The following is a 15,903-nucleotide window of genomic DNA, read 5'->3' as shown; positions in this document are numbered from 1 at the left end:
ATCGACATCTTAAAATTATTCCTACGTATATATATATATATATATATATATATATATATATACACACACACACACACACACACACACACACACACACACAGTATACGACATATATATATATACATAGATACTTATATGTATGTATATATATATATATATGTGTATATAGATATACGATATACAGATATATGTATATCGAGGAGGCATCGAGAAACGATTTTTAAAGAGAAGGAAACTCTTTGGGATATGTCTACTTACCCTGCAGAAGCTAGTGATTGAGGAGATCTGAAACAGAAAGCGAAAAAGAATCAATCGAGAGTACGAAGGTATGAATTTTATTTCTATCGAAGCGATTCTTATCTATTCGAAGAAAAAAGAAAAAAAAAAAAAAAAAAGGAAATAAATAAGAAGAGCCTTGAAGCGCGAACGAAAGAGAACTCGTAATATTAATTTGAAAAATTTTATTCGACTCGCAAACTCTCTTATCCTTATTATTACTCTTATTAATGTTATTATTTTTGTTGTTATTATTTTCTATGTTTAAAATCACTACGTTATAATTAAGTTTCCAAGAGAATAGAGGAAAGTAAAAGGGAGAGCAATTAAAGAGACTTTATTTACCAACTACTACTACTAGTCATCGACCCAAAGTCGTTTTCTTCCTCCTTAATATATTCATCTAATTAGTCACGAAGTATTCTCGTACCACCCTTTGTCCCTTCCAACCCTTCCAACTCATCGGCCATAAAAACTCATTACTTTCTTTGAACTCGAAGTTTAATTCTCACGTCACTTTCGAATAGAAATTGAATGATAATTGTCTCGGAAGGACTTTCTTTTCTTTCTTTTTTTATTTTTTTCATTAATTGACAACCGAAATTTCACGTTCCACGTTAATTTTAATGACAGAGATGAATGAATGGTCTGTCGAAAAAAAAAAAAAAAACAGACGATATATTAATAACGAGAGACGAAACGAAAGTCCCGTTAAATGTAAATTCGTACATATACCTCGACGTAATGATATCATTTTTCTTGAAAAATCGATATACATGATATGATTTTAATCCTTTATTACTTCGACTTAGATCAATTATTCATCGAACAGTTTGTCGGTAAGCGGTAAATACTTCGATCCGGCTATCTAATGAGAAACTAATGAAATGGACTTATAGACTCGTTACAACATGGAACGGAATGACGTTTATTCGAGATGTGGTATTAAACGAAATAGATGAAAGAAGAAAACAAAAAATTAACTTACACCGCTATTGCATTAAACAGCTGATATATATTAGCTACGTATAACGTGCGATGTTAATTGTATTTTCGTTAAATCGAAGTTTTCGTGTTAAGTGTAAATTTAGGTTTAAACAGGACGATAGGACGATCGTTCCGCTTTACAAGCTTTCGATAGGCTTCCGATATGAGAATAGAGAACAGAGTAGCGCACCTACTCGGACGGGACCGATGTCAATAGCACGGCAGGTTAGTCCGGTGTCCTCGTTGTTTGCCTGCGATCTACTATCTGCCTAATAGGAGTCTGAGCTTAGTACGAAGGCCGATGGACTTGCATAAGCATGAGCTTATTAACGGCGTCGAGTCAATGAACTTTGGTCCTCGAATAATTCTGTCAATACTGTGGCTACCGAAACGATCGACGACACGAAATTATTACCTATGTATGTACGAGTATGCATGTCGATTAATACGTTCAATGCTTTAGGAAATAAACGGGAGTTAATTATCCCTGGGTATACCCCATAACTATCTTTAAATAGTGCTTTATTAGGAATTCAACGACGATCAATTGTGCGCTAATTTTATTACAAGATTTTCGATAATATTAAATCTACGATAATAGTAGTAACAATAAGATTTATTTGAAAAAAGAAACGTGTGATAATAAATGTAAATAATATCTAGTAAAAGTAATCTTAATAAATCCAAGATTATCTGTGAATATATAATTTTATGAAAACGTACGCGAGACACGTTTATCGTATTATTCTTTTCTCTTTTCTCTTCTTTTTTTCTTTTTTATCCAAACGTTCGATTAGAATCGAATTAGATCGAATTCAGTTCAGTAATTGTATTCGGATTGAATCGATGGCTAATGAGATTAGAACTTATCGATTGGACGTACTATTGCTTTATTCAAAATTATCTCGATAGATCGATATCGCAGAGTAGAAAAAAGAAATATTCTCCTAGCAGGTCTCCTTACGTTTTCTTTCAGAATGTTGAGAAGAGCAAAGAAATGTATGTACGTTCGAGAACACGCGAGAAAGGAAGAAGAGTCCTCGCATGTCACTGAATCGCTATAGTATGTATGCACGTGCTCTTCTTCTTTGCCTTCTGCATTTTTCTATTTCTTGTTCTTCTTCTTCTTCTTCTTCCTTCTCTTTTTCATCTATTTCTTCTTTCTATCTTCTTTTCCTTCTCCTCTTTCGCTTTCTTATTTACGCTATGAAAAGCTCGCCGACCGGAAGTAACGGCTCGTAGTCGTATACGAGAAAAATGTACACACATATATATATAATATATATTATATATTATATATATACATTATATTGTACGATACACCGGTAAAGATATTTTTGAAAAGTGTTATATATTTTGAGCGTTTGTGATTGATGCTAAAATTTCTATAAAAACGATACTGCTATTTTAACTAGAAAACGAAAGTCTGTCAAAATTGTCGAATAAGATTTTCTCATTATTATTCCTTATTCCTTGACTTTGAACAATATTCAATGGTAAACGTTCACCGTGTCTAAATAAAGAATAGAGTTATGCGAAGATATAGACGTAGGTAGATAGGTAGGTAAGTGAGTGAGTAAGTAAGTAAGTAAGTAAGTAAGTAAGTAAGTAAGTAAGAAAGAAAGTAAGTAAGTATATTATATCATAAAATAGAATGGAAGATATCTCGTTTTATTTATAAGACCTGACTAGGTAAAACACAAAGACAAAGAGATTCTCTCTATATCTCAATCGATATATATATATATATATATATATATATATATATCTTCCATCTTATGGTAGACAATCTAGAATAGTACCGATAGCTCGATTGTAAATTTTTTAACTCTCGACTTATTTCGTAGAATTCAAAGTTTTGCGATAGTAAATGGAACTGTTTATAGGACATCCCACGTATATACATACATATATAAATATATCGAGGTCTGGACATAGTTCTGACTATAAATCAAGATTTCGATTCGTCGTCGTTCGGTTAGGTCGCTACGACTTTTCTATGCATCGATAGGAACTAGTCGACTTTACGCCAACGGACAGGACTTTCAGGCCCTCCTCCTCCTCCTCCTCCTCCTCTTCTTCCTCGTCTTTCTCCCTTCCATCCTTTCTCCTCCTCCTCCTCCTTCTCCTGCCTTTAAGCTCACGACATCGTTCGCCTCATGGAAACTCGCGAATACCAGGAATTCCCTATCGAACTGTGCCATCTCGTGCGTCCGTTCCTCGTAAAACTTCCTCGTCAAGTTCGACCTTTGAAAAATTCCTTTAACCTTCCACTTCTCTCTCTCCGCATAGTCCCAACCTCCTCCTCCTCCTCTCTCGTTCCCTCACCCAACGTTACTATAACCCCCTCTTTACCACCACCACCACCATCACCACCACCACCACCCCCTCCCTCTCTTCATTGTCTCCGCCCACTTTCGCTCATCACTCTTCTCTAGTACCAGTTATTTACTATTACGGAAATCGTCGAATTCCAATTAAGAAAAATCGATTAAGGAATTATGTTGATTATTGTTGTCTTTGCAGTTGTTGTTGTTAGTATTATTACTATTATTATCATCATCGTTGTTATCGTCATCGTTTTTCTTAGAACGTCCTCGTATGTTTCGAGTTTGATCCGATCAACAAAATTCGGCCTTCAAACGGAAATCCTGGCCGACGTTGAGGTAGAGTAAACGTTCAAAGCAGAACCGAATTTGCATGTTTCGCGGAAGTACCGACTGCTTACATCAGCCCTCGTACTCGACTAAACCCAACCAACCTACTCGGGACGCATTGCTGTAATTTAATGCGCCGCACTTGGTGGTAACCTTCGTTGACGAACGCCGAGTTAACGTGAAAGTTCTCTTATGCAAAATCATGAGATTCCTCTCTCTCTCTCTCTCTCTCTCTCTCTCTCTTCTATTCTCTGTTTCTCTATGTCTATCTTTCTCTCTTTCTCTTTCTCTTTCTCTCTCTCTCTCTCTTTTGACCTATTTAAAATTATCTCTTCGTTGTTATTACTTCCCATATTTACCGGTTCGTCGACAATATCTTATCCGAATGTGCTTTGTGATCGTATACTTTCATAAATCAATACATTCTAATATATTTTGTATGTGCAACTAATTGTGTATGAGAGAATTTATTGTCATATATTTTAAATCGTTTAAGCTTATCAACAAATTTAATTTCGATCTATTAAAAAATGATAAAAGATATTTCAAAAAACGTTTCACAAACGCGATCTGCGTAATTGATTTGTTAGCCTTTCAACGTTTCAATCGATTCTTGTTTCCATGAGAAAGCATAAAACTTTATAATGTTCGACGTTTTTAAACGACTGTATTTTTCGAACTGAGTTCATTGTGGAAATAGTTCTAGGTCGTCTGGGGTAACCTTTTACCAATCATAAGTGAAATTAGTACGAACGAGGTAATCAAGCGGTTGTTCCGGTAATTTTGATGAAAGGTCAATTTTAATGATCGCGTTATTAAGTAATAATACAAACCTCTCTCTCTTTCTCTCTCTCTCTCTCTCTCTCTCTCTCTCTCTCTCTCTCAATTTCTTTCTTTCTTTCTCTCGATTAGCTAATTTTTAATAAATTGATTTCGAAAGAGTTAATATTTTCTCATTGAATTTTTGTTAACCTGTTTACGCTTTTCATGTACACTACCTGTTCAAATCGTAAAATTATAAAATTTTCCAAGCATATAAAAGCATCCGCGTAAAATACGTACTAATGAACATAATGTTAAATGAGAATCGCATTTAAAAATCGAAGTAACTTTTTGACTTTTTGACCTTGCTTAATACCCTTATAGTTCTTTCGTGTATATTGAGCTACAATCCGTTTATACATTCAATCTCCTGTAGCGGCCACTTTTTTTATCCTCTCTTCTAAATCCAGAATTTAAATGTGTATCCCACAGATACAGGTACGTGATATACGTGAGTGCAACGAGATATAGTAAAGAAAAAAAAAAAAAAAAAGAAAAAAATGCGGAAAAAGAATGAAAAAAAAAAAAAACATAAAAAATAATAAAAAATAGAGGAAGAGAAAAAATAAAAAAAAAAGAATGAAAGATAAGAAAAGGGGAAAGAAAAAAAGTTCGTTCGTGCGACTTGTACGTACTCGGATGCACGCAATTTTGATTAAAGTGCGAGATCGAGTAAGGGCAAAGCTGTCCCTGCTACTATGCACGCGTGCTCATATAAATATTATAAGCGTGTGAGCATGTAAGTGTATACGGAAGGATAGTATGTAGTTGCAGTATGCATCCCCCTGAGAAAGTATTGCCGCGGGTGATACGAAAGATACATCGTAGAAAAGTCGGGAGTAAGACTCGAGTCGAAGAGAAATTTTCAGTGGAGAAACTCCGTAGAGTCTTTCTCGAATCAAAGTTCTATCGTTGGAAAGAATTCGAGGAGATTTTTCTCTTCGAAAGGGAAAAAGAGATCGGCCATGCCTCGAGGACTCTTTCTCGGATAAATGCCTGGGTTTGTCGCAGTTATACGATCGGAAGGGATAAGAACGATCGAATTTATACTTTGACTTTATACGAGAGATCCTTTGTGAAAATCTTTACAAGATGCTTCTTCTTCTTCCTCCTACGTATTCTTATTCTTATTCTTCCTTTTCTTTTTATTTTTCTTCTTATTCTTATTCCTCTTCTTATTCTTATTTTTATTCTTATTCTTCTTCTTTTTTTTTTCATTTTCGTTTTCTTCATCTATTTCTTATTCTTACTACTTGAATTTCATTCGATATCAAGGAACGATGGAAAAACGTTGCTGATCTCTAGATATGCATCAAGAATGAAAGAGAGAGAGAGAGAGAAAGAGAGAGAGAGAGAGAGAGAGAGAGAGAGAGAGAGAGAGAGAGAGAGAGAGAAAGAGACAATATTTTAATGGGATTTTTCCTCAAACTGATAGCTCCTCTTTTATTTTCCGATATTTCAGCTTCCCTGTGAGATTCGCACGATCCGGTTCGATATTATCCCGATCTGATCTCATAGTCCTCTCACATATAGTCATCAATCATAAAACACGTCTCGAAAGTGGAACAACGATCCTCCTCATCCTCTCTTCCTCATTCTCATCCTCCTCCATTCAACCTACCACCTACCTATCCACCCACCAGCACCCTCCCTCCGGCGAAATATCGAAAGATCCTCATTGACGTTTAGTTCGACGTTCGAAAGCAGAAGTCAGAGCAACCGCGGTAAAACGTCAGCGGATCAAACGAGAAGGTGAAATAGGAACGATCAAAGGAACGATTTTGAATCGGACCGACCAACCGACAGACCGACCGACAGACGGATCAACCAACCAACCAACCGACCAACCGACCAACCACACACTCCAGTCACGGGCACTACCTACATCCCTAAGATTAGAAGCTTCGGCGAATCACCTTGACGAGCAAATAACTTGCCGTCGTAACTCGCGTTAGATTTCCCTCGACCTCGATCGTTTTCGAGTAGCTTGTGGTTTTACTCCTATCGAATGTCCCTCCGAGAAGGTAACGTCAAAGCTGGAAATCCTCGTCCTATCGAATGTTCTCCGATTCGAAAGAAAGAAATAAGAGAGAGGATGGTTGGTGGATGAAGGACAGGGAGATAGTAGTTTGAGAAACTCTCGAAAATTTCTGACGCGTTTTGATCTTAAAAAAAAAGGTCAAAATTTAATGAACGTAGATTGAAATGCAAACGTTTTTGTTTCTTTTCCTTTTTTTTTTTGTTTTTTCGATAGATCTTTAAGGTCGAAATTCACAACGACAAAGTAGGTCGTTTCTTTAATCGATCTTTCTCAATGAGATATATATTATCGAGTCTCTCGATTATTCGTTAATTCATTCTATTGTCGTGGACTAAAACTAAAAAACGAATCGGAGAATGTATTCCCGTTGTATTTAAAAGGTTTATTTTCGTTTATGAAAATATACGAAAGCGTGTACCGATCATTTCCACGTTTCATTGCACGATGCACGCTTATAATCGCCACTGCAATCATAAAAATGAGACGAGATTATCGCGTGAGACACGCAGCTTTCTACGTGGTGAGTACAGTTTTTTAATCGATACATATATCATTATATATGTGTGTACATGCATATAATATACACACATGTGTTAAGAGGACACGTTCCGATATATAGATAACAGTGGATTGTCAAAACGCGACAAGCGAACTTCTGATCAAATTGATTGATCATTTTTATCATAATCTTTAACATTTATACTGCAACATTATACGTGATAGATTACGAATTATAAGACGATATTTATTCTCTGTCCTTAACGTTAATGAATTGTTCAATATTTTATTAATCGTAAGAGAACAAAAATTTGTTATTATTTTGAAGTCACTATGCAATGACAGACGCATCGAAGACGCATACGCGAGATGGTCGTTGAACTAGTTAACGCGAGAAAGGAAGAAGAAGTGAACTTGTCTACGTACATACGGACCGATCAGACAGATTGAAACTGTCAAACTTTCGACAGAGGGTTCAAACTTTCCTACCATGCCTTCCGGGCATTCTGTTCTCTGTCCGACACACTGTTTGCGGTATCATGTAACTTCTCTTTTCTTTTTTTTTCTTTTCGTTTTTTCCTTTCTTTTTTTTTCTTCTCTTCCTTCCTCTCACCAAATTCTCAATCAATCACGGAATTTTACGTGAGATCCATAATTATTTCCATATGCGGAAGTACGTATATTATTGATCGTAATTAAAGATATTAGAATGCTGTTACGTCATTTAATAGAATGTCATAAAAAATATTGTATATAGGAAAACGATATATTGATTGATGCGCATGTGCTAAAAAATATATATATATATATGTATCTATGTATGTATGTATGTATATATTCTATCTACGCATGTATATATTCTATCTAACATTTTTAAAAGTTAGCGATTCTGTGTTGAAATCGTACATCGTGGAAATAAAAAAATTTGATAGGCGAAGTAAAAACTCTGAAGTGCACGAAAAATACAATGTGCTTGATCGATAAGATAGGAATCTGAAATTCGATAAATTCTCGTGTATCGTGTTTTCTTTTTCTGTTTTTTTTTGTTTTTTCTTTCTTTCATTCTTTTTTTTTTTTTTTTTGTTTAAGAAACTTTATTCATGAAGAAGTAGATGCCCGATAATTAAAGTTTTTTCGTTAAAATGTTATTTCATTATAAATTTAAGAATTTCTATACTGTTAACAAAATGGATTTAAATTTTAAATATCCGAGATAATTTTGTTTCGTAAAAAGCAGCTATGATTAATGTTAAAATATTATATATAAATCGCGTCAACGTATTATAATTTGTAGTAAAATAAAATATATAATAGAATAGATAGCCTCTGTTACTACGAATTATTTATTCATGCAATACGTAAAGTTTTACGCGGTGTATTAATTAATTTATTTAAGGTCAAATAATTTCAATGGATTCATTTTTAAATGAATTAATTAATTAAAACTTTGTGTATCGCAAAAAACAAATATATATATATATATATATATATATATATACATAGATGTACAATATGTGTCTACAAAGGTAAAGAACCAAAAAACAAAATGGCGCATTCGTCCGCCATGCGGAAGATCAGATAGAAATAGAGATTATTTTCGCTTACGAGGTTCGAACCATCGAATTAACCTTTCGTAGTCGAATACTGTGTCTCTCCCCTTTTGATATTGTCTGTCGAGTCACGTAAAAGGAAGTAGGACAAAATTGGGAACAAATGGTAGTGTGGTAAGAAAGAATCTCGAAGCTCTTCTAATATCGCTTTTGCGAACTTTCGATATATTCTTTCTGGTGATACACTCGAACAGGAATGAACACAATCGTCGCGTCAATAATTCTTTGGGTTAGCAAAGAATAGAAAGGAACGAATCTCCTAAGCTCTTGTAAGATACTTTGAAGATAGTAGAGGGTAGATAATAAAAGATGATCTTATAAGAAGAGTTGATATCTTCGATACTCATCCTTTGCTAAATGAATCTATAACGTGTATATGTGTATATGTGTGTGTGTGTGTGTGTGTGAAACGTGACATGTATCAAAGTATGTTGTACTAGGAAGGACGATTTAAGGGTCGCATGTATGTGTGAGAAGGCGTTTTGCAAGAGAATTAGGTCGATCCTAGTATCCAGCATATAGACCAGTTAGCGTTCGAGGTAACGGCGCATCGGATAATTTCCCTAAGCACACGCTCGTCGAACGAGTTGATCTCGATGCGACATAATCTTCGAAATCGGTTCGATGTGTGTAGATATATGTTGGTACATACGGAAACATGCAGATAGGTACATACATATATATGTGTATATATATAGCTATGTATCTATCTCTATCTATGGACGTAGATACACGAAATTTAAGCGTCTCTAGAGTAGTACGAAGATACCATTCCGGATGGGGAATCAATTAACGATTTTCCTCTATAATTGTTCACGATGCGTTCCGGTCAATAAAAGGAAGGGAATAGTTAAGAATTAACACTGTTTCGTATAATCTTATTCTAAGCAACGAATAATATCGTATTCCTCTGCTTATTGTATCGTATAGTATAGTTTACGAAATGATTAGACAGTCAGCCGTCAGACAATTCTGACCGATTCGTTCAAAATCAAAACCCAACGATGGGCTGTAGAGAGTCGATCGATAGGATAGAGGGAGAATCCGATGATCAGTGAGCCACACTGGCAACTGCTTTAGAGGTTCGCGATAGCAATGCGTAAATAATTACGTTACCCTACCTCGTGGCACGTAATACGCAATGAATACCAGTGTACACCCACCGCACTAACGATATTACTGTCACGTTCATTCGACGATCTATTTAGTTTAGGACAACGATGCCCGCATTAAAATTTATCCCAATTTCCATCTATCAAACGAACCAGCTCTCGATGTAAATGTGATGCATCTCTATACATATGTATGCGTGTTACGTACGTATATAATATTAGATATATTCAAGATTTATGCAGACAAAAATTTCTAAGCGAGTCACATGGCAGTACCTACATGGTTTTTCCACTTTTTCTTTTTTTTTTTTTCCTTTTGTTAAATAGTACTACTTCTTCACTTGGTCAAACAAAAAATTAGCTCAAATTAATCTATAAAAAGAGTCATCGGATTATAAAAAAGTCATCAATGAATTCTCGAACTATTCGAATCATGTAGAAACTTTCGGTCCACTTTGCGTGTTATATATATATATATATATATATATATATATATATGCATTCGCAATATTCTCTATCTCGACCGTTAATTTGTCCTCAAGATAAGCTAAAGACTCGGGGATTACGTGTGCAATGCTATCCGACATGGCTATGTATATACAATATCAACGTATACATAGAAACATGCATGCCTAAAGATTTACGTACAAAGTAATTACATAGAAAACAAAAGAAATAAAAGAGAAAGTAAAGAAGTAAAACAAAGAAAAAAGAAAATAGAAAAAAAAAAAACAAATAAAAACAAAAAGAAAAATGAAAGAAAACATTAACCATTAACGAACCTCTTGAACCTTCCTGTGAACGATGATTTTATGCCATTGGTTGTCGTCGAACCTGATTCTGGCTGGTTTGATATGTAGATCGAGTCTTCCTTTGGCCAAAGTCATCCCAACGGCGACACCACCGTCCCTAAGAGACACGGTTAGGTAATCGTCTCCCACTCCTAAAACAGAAACACCATCGAATGCATTCGTGCACGTATGTATATAAGTACGTACGTACATATGTATACTACGTGTATCGAGTTAAAATCGCAATGGGTTCTTCCATTTTGTCAGGTTAGAGAGAACGAGGAATGGAGAATGGCGAAGAAGAGTGGAGTTGGGCGGGCTAGTGGAAGATGAGGGAAGAGAGGTGGGGTGGAGAAGGGTGGGGATGAGGGGCGTGGAAGGATAGAGTCGACGAGTCGGTTGCTTTTAAAGCACACGATCGTGATCGTACGCTGATTATTCCACGGATCTGTGGTTAGAGCTTACTTATAAAAGATGCAAACGGTACTTTAGGCTTAATTGCTAGTCTACCAGCGGGAACACATTTGCATACGCCTAAGTTTATTCACGCGTGTATCGTCGACGTTTAGTGAGAATCGTTCTAACACTAAGACAGAGAAAAAAAAGGAAAGAAAGGAAAAGGTAGAGAAGCGAGAGAAAAAAAGGAAAAAGAAAAAAAGATCATTTGATTTAGTGCTCCCCCTCGGATAAGCTTTTTCAGTCAGGTTTGATCTGAAATAAGAGATGCGCTCGGTTGCACGTGGTAGTAGACAAGACGTATAAATCCAAGATTTATAGGATAGGTATACTTGTTCGGGCGGTGAGAGATGAGTTTAAAAGTTTGCCTGAAGTATCCGAACTCCGATGTAAGAGATTATTTACGATACGTCAGAGTAGTAGGTACGTTCAGTTTGGCTCGTATCTACGTTGTATGACAACGCGTTTAAAGTGTTACGTGTTTACGTTCGCGTCAAGATCGCTTACGGTTGATTATTACCTTTCCGTTTCTTTAGAAATTTGCTGGATATTAAAAAATGCGAATTAAAAAGTAATCGCTTTATCTTTAAACATACTTCGCATGATAAAATTTTTACACTTTGAATATTACGTATTTAACTACGTAGATATAAATATCCTGTATCTACCATACGTTTATTAATGCATTTACTTTTATTACCGCATTTTATTACTTTTCGTATAAATTTGCATGTGCATACATACATACATACACACACACACACACACACACACACACACACACGTAAAGGATACAGAACCACGTGTAAAAATATAAAATCGAGACATCACCTCTAACTCTGATTTCTCTAAAGTTAAAATCATATAGAGAGGTGTATCTACAATCTTTTTATATTGCAGCAAGGGGACTCTGAATTTGTTTCGTCCATCCTATTCGACATAGTAGTCGCATTGCAGTCGGTGATCCCTAAGCTCTCGTCTTGTCGGTAGTCAGGTCTCGTTCATGTTGAGGGAAAGAGGAAGGTAGAGGGAAAAGAGAGGAAGAGTGGAGTAAAGGAAAGAAGTTTAGCCGTGTCCTTTACCGTTCAAAAGAAAAAACCGACCGATTCTCTTCTCTGGAGTTCTGGGCCAAGCAAGCAGGTACGAGGTAAAAGGTTAGCGAAAAGAGTTTAGAAGATGGGAGGGGGTTTAGGAAAGGGGAGGACATGTGTTCGGGGTAGGGGAGTTTGTATGGAACGAGATGGAAGGGTTGCACCTTCGCCGCAACTGCAGCTGCATCGCACGACTCGAAAGCAATATATATCGCCACGGCCGACGATACGATGCGCGTTCCGCAATGCTGTATCGCATACGGTACGAGCTCCGCTTTACTTCGCTGCGTTACATCCGCAGTATTCTCTTTCTCTTTCTCTTTCTCTCTCTCTCTCTCTCTCTCTCTCGCTCTTTCTCTCATGGCCGCAACGCTAATTTGTTCTCAAGATAAGCTAAAGACTCGGATTACGTGCGCGGTGCCCGGCATGGTTTTGTCCGATGGTAATTGCAGCATCCTTCTCATCCCATTCGTTCTTCAACTTTGTTCCTGTTGTCTGTACGTATTCATGTATGTACATATTTATGTAGATATATATATATATGTGTGTGTGTGCGTGTGATTGTATGTGTGCTTACGTATAAACATAGCAAACGTTCCGATCGAGGCGCAACTCTCTTTTGAAACTCTTTCCATATCTCTCTTTCTCTCTTTCTCTCTTCTATCTTTCGTCTACTTACGCATCGACATTTTTCTCTTTTTTCCTTTTAGCTTCCCTTTCCGTTTTTTTTTCTTTTTGCTTTTTTTGTTTGTTTTTTAACTACTGCCTCTTTCTCTCTGTTTTTACCTCTTTCTTTCTTTCTCTATCTCTTTCTCTCTCTCTCTCTCTCTCTCATCCTTTTTATTTATCCTCTTCACGCGCAAGCAAACATCCTTATTTCTCTCTGTAGAAGCTTTTCCAACCAACTTTCTACGTTTTGACCCATAAAACTTTGTATTCGAATGCCGTCTATATCGAAAGGATACATTTTTCGTACCTGTTATGTAGGGTATCTTATCGAGAGCGTTTTGAGAACCTATGGAATTTATATTTGTTCATATATACATATATATATATTTTTTTTAAATATATTCTCTTCCTTGTCGATTTACATTTGAAAAGAATTTTCATTAAAAGTCGCAGGGATGTAGTTTTTGTTATATCCACATAAGCAACAAGATGACGGTCAATTTGAATAATATATTTTGTATAATTGTAAACGGATTTGAGAAAGAAGTGCCTTATTTTAATATGTAACACGTTTACGGGGATTTAAATTTTAATACTCGGGATTATAAGATAGAAGAGAGCCGTGCTTGTCACCGGTATTCATGTGACATCGTAACTCGGAAATACGTGGAAATAGCTTTTCGACTTTCCGGAAAATACCTATATAGGTATACGAGCGCACATAGAATCGTATATAACGCAAACTGTGACACACATACACACACACACACACACTCATTTGTATATCTATCTATTCCTAAATATCTACATAATACAATGTGTTTATCCTTCTACGATTCTAGACTCATAAAATACTCCATAATATCGATCTCGATAACGTCACGAGAGATACCAACACGCTCTTACAATCATACATACAAATGCAAACTATCACACATTCCTATGTATTTCTAAATATATAATAGAATCTATTTTTTCTACCTTCTTTTTCTGTTATTTTTCGTTTCTTTTTTTTTTTTTTTTTTTTTTTATCTTTACCTATAATTCAAGACTAACAAGACACCCTATAAGTTTCGATCTCGACAACGTCAGGATACTTAGGTTAGATCGATAAAGACACGAACCCATCATACTTTCTTTACAAAACGTTACAACGTTACATGTCGGATCGTTGAATGTATCCGATCGAAGAAAGTAATATCGCAAAGACGATAGGTACACGACGGATATGATGCACGCTTCGATGCGTCCCGAAGGACTCGGCCTCCTTCGAAAAGCGCAGGGCTTGTTTGTTTTTCTTGGATGCGCTAGTTATACCATATATACATACATATATATATATATATATACACACACATATGTAGGTCTACTACATACGTGTAGCTTTTACACGGGCGCGAAATAAGGACAGAAGAACGCGGTTTATGCGTCCTGATTTTTTACGACGTCGAAACGTCGAGCAACGAGGATTCTCTACGGTTTTGCTACTTCCAATCGGGAGACCTTCGACCTCCATCATTGTGATTGCATGTCAAAGATAAAAGCCAGTGTACATACGCTGTTCGATGTTTTCCTTTCTGTCTCTGTCCGTTTCTCTTCCTCTCTCTCTCTCTCTCTCTCTCTCGTTCTTTCTTTCTCTATTTTTTTTTTTTTTTTATTTACTCTTGTTTCTTTTTTTTTCTTTTACACGAGACGCAATACTCGTGAGAGTATGCGAAAAAGAAATTAGAATTACTATTCCCCGCTTTGGCGACCGGATTTTAAATATGCAATGAGGGGTATTACGTTTAATATGGACGAGGTGGACGCGCTTAAAAACAGCGAAACTTAATTAACGCATACCTCGCTTTAAGAAAAGGAGATAGAAATAGAGATAGATAGTGAGAGAGAGAGAGAGAGAAAGAGAGAGAGAAAGAGAGAGTGTGTGTATGTACGCATATATGTATGCCAAATTTAATGCATAATGTTGTTAACCGGTAACGTAAAGCTCAACGGAAATATACCCAAGTATTATTTAGCCAATTCGAGAAAATAGAATCGTATAGGTATGTATATATGCATGCATGTATATATGTATTTATACATATGTATGTATTTATGCACCGTAAATACTTACCGGAGTAAAAGAAGAGGCCATTGGGTTGTCTCGTCTTAAATTGAAGTCCTACAGATTCCTGCGTACTTAAGATGGGATCCCCTTTGCTTAAATCTATCGTAAGGTATTCTGTTCCACGAAATGATGCCTCTGAAGGTACTTTGTCTGCAACCGAAAAAGAAAAATAAAAAACATTTTTTCATTAATCATACCAATTAATAAATGAGTATATATATATATATATATATATATATATATATATGTCTTTGATTATATGTATTTAATTATATGCATTTAATTATAATATCGTAAAGATTACATGGTATTATTTCGTAAAGTAAGTTATCTCAGAAGTCATTTCAAGTGACAAGTTGATATTGGATTTTGCAATATTTATTATTATTTTCTTTTATATTTTTACATTAACACCAATTAACATCAATATTGTTAGCGAATCGATTTCAAATGAAAATAAAATAATTACGATATAATATAAATATTGTACGTGACAATTATTATACACGTTGTACAAATATTTGATATAAAGAAGATTGAAAAGGGAAATAAAACAAATACGACGAATCGAAAGTAGAATGCAAAAGAAGAAAAGAAAGAAAGAGACACAGTCGATCAGATTGTTTTGCACGATTATCTACGTTAATACGCTAATTGTTTAGATATTATTTTTTGAATCAAATGAATACTATATTAAGTGAAGTTTCATAGAGAATATTCAAGTAAGCCGATGGGTGTTCCTAAGAACAACACATACAACTAAGTAAGTACTTACACAGCTGT

The 15,903-nt window shown here is 35.5% G+C and overlaps 1 protein-coding gene across 11 annotated transcripts in view; it reads right to left on the bottom strand.

Moving 5' to 3' along the window:
* The window catches only part of LOC122631075 (neurexin-1), a 289,963-nt gene that overhangs the window by 114,462 nt on the left and 159,598 nt on the right, over window positions 1-15,903 (bottom strand). For all 11 annotated transcript variants that reach the window (XM_043816311.1, XM_043816303.1, XM_043816302.1 and 8 more), the window contains 3 exons: window positions 15,127-15,270; window positions 10,786-10,946; window positions 259-285 (listed from right to left, as the gene is read on the bottom strand). In XM_043816311.1, the coding sequence (XP_043672246.1) occupies window positions 259-285; window positions 10,786-10,946; window positions 15,127-15,270 (332 nt within the window). The remainder of the gene's footprint in view (window positions 1-258; window positions 286-10,785; window positions 10,947-15,126; window positions 15,271-15,903) is intronic.

Source organism: Vespula pensylvanica, chromosome 8 (assembly GCF_014466175.1).
Source record: "Vespula pensylvanica isolate Volc-1 chromosome 8, ASM1446617v1, whole genome shotgun sequence".
Taxonomy (NCBI): domain Eukaryota; kingdom Metazoa; phylum Arthropoda; class Insecta; order Hymenoptera; family Vespidae; genus Vespula; species Vespula pensylvanica.
This window is presented reverse-complemented; position numbering and strand designations above follow the sequence as displayed.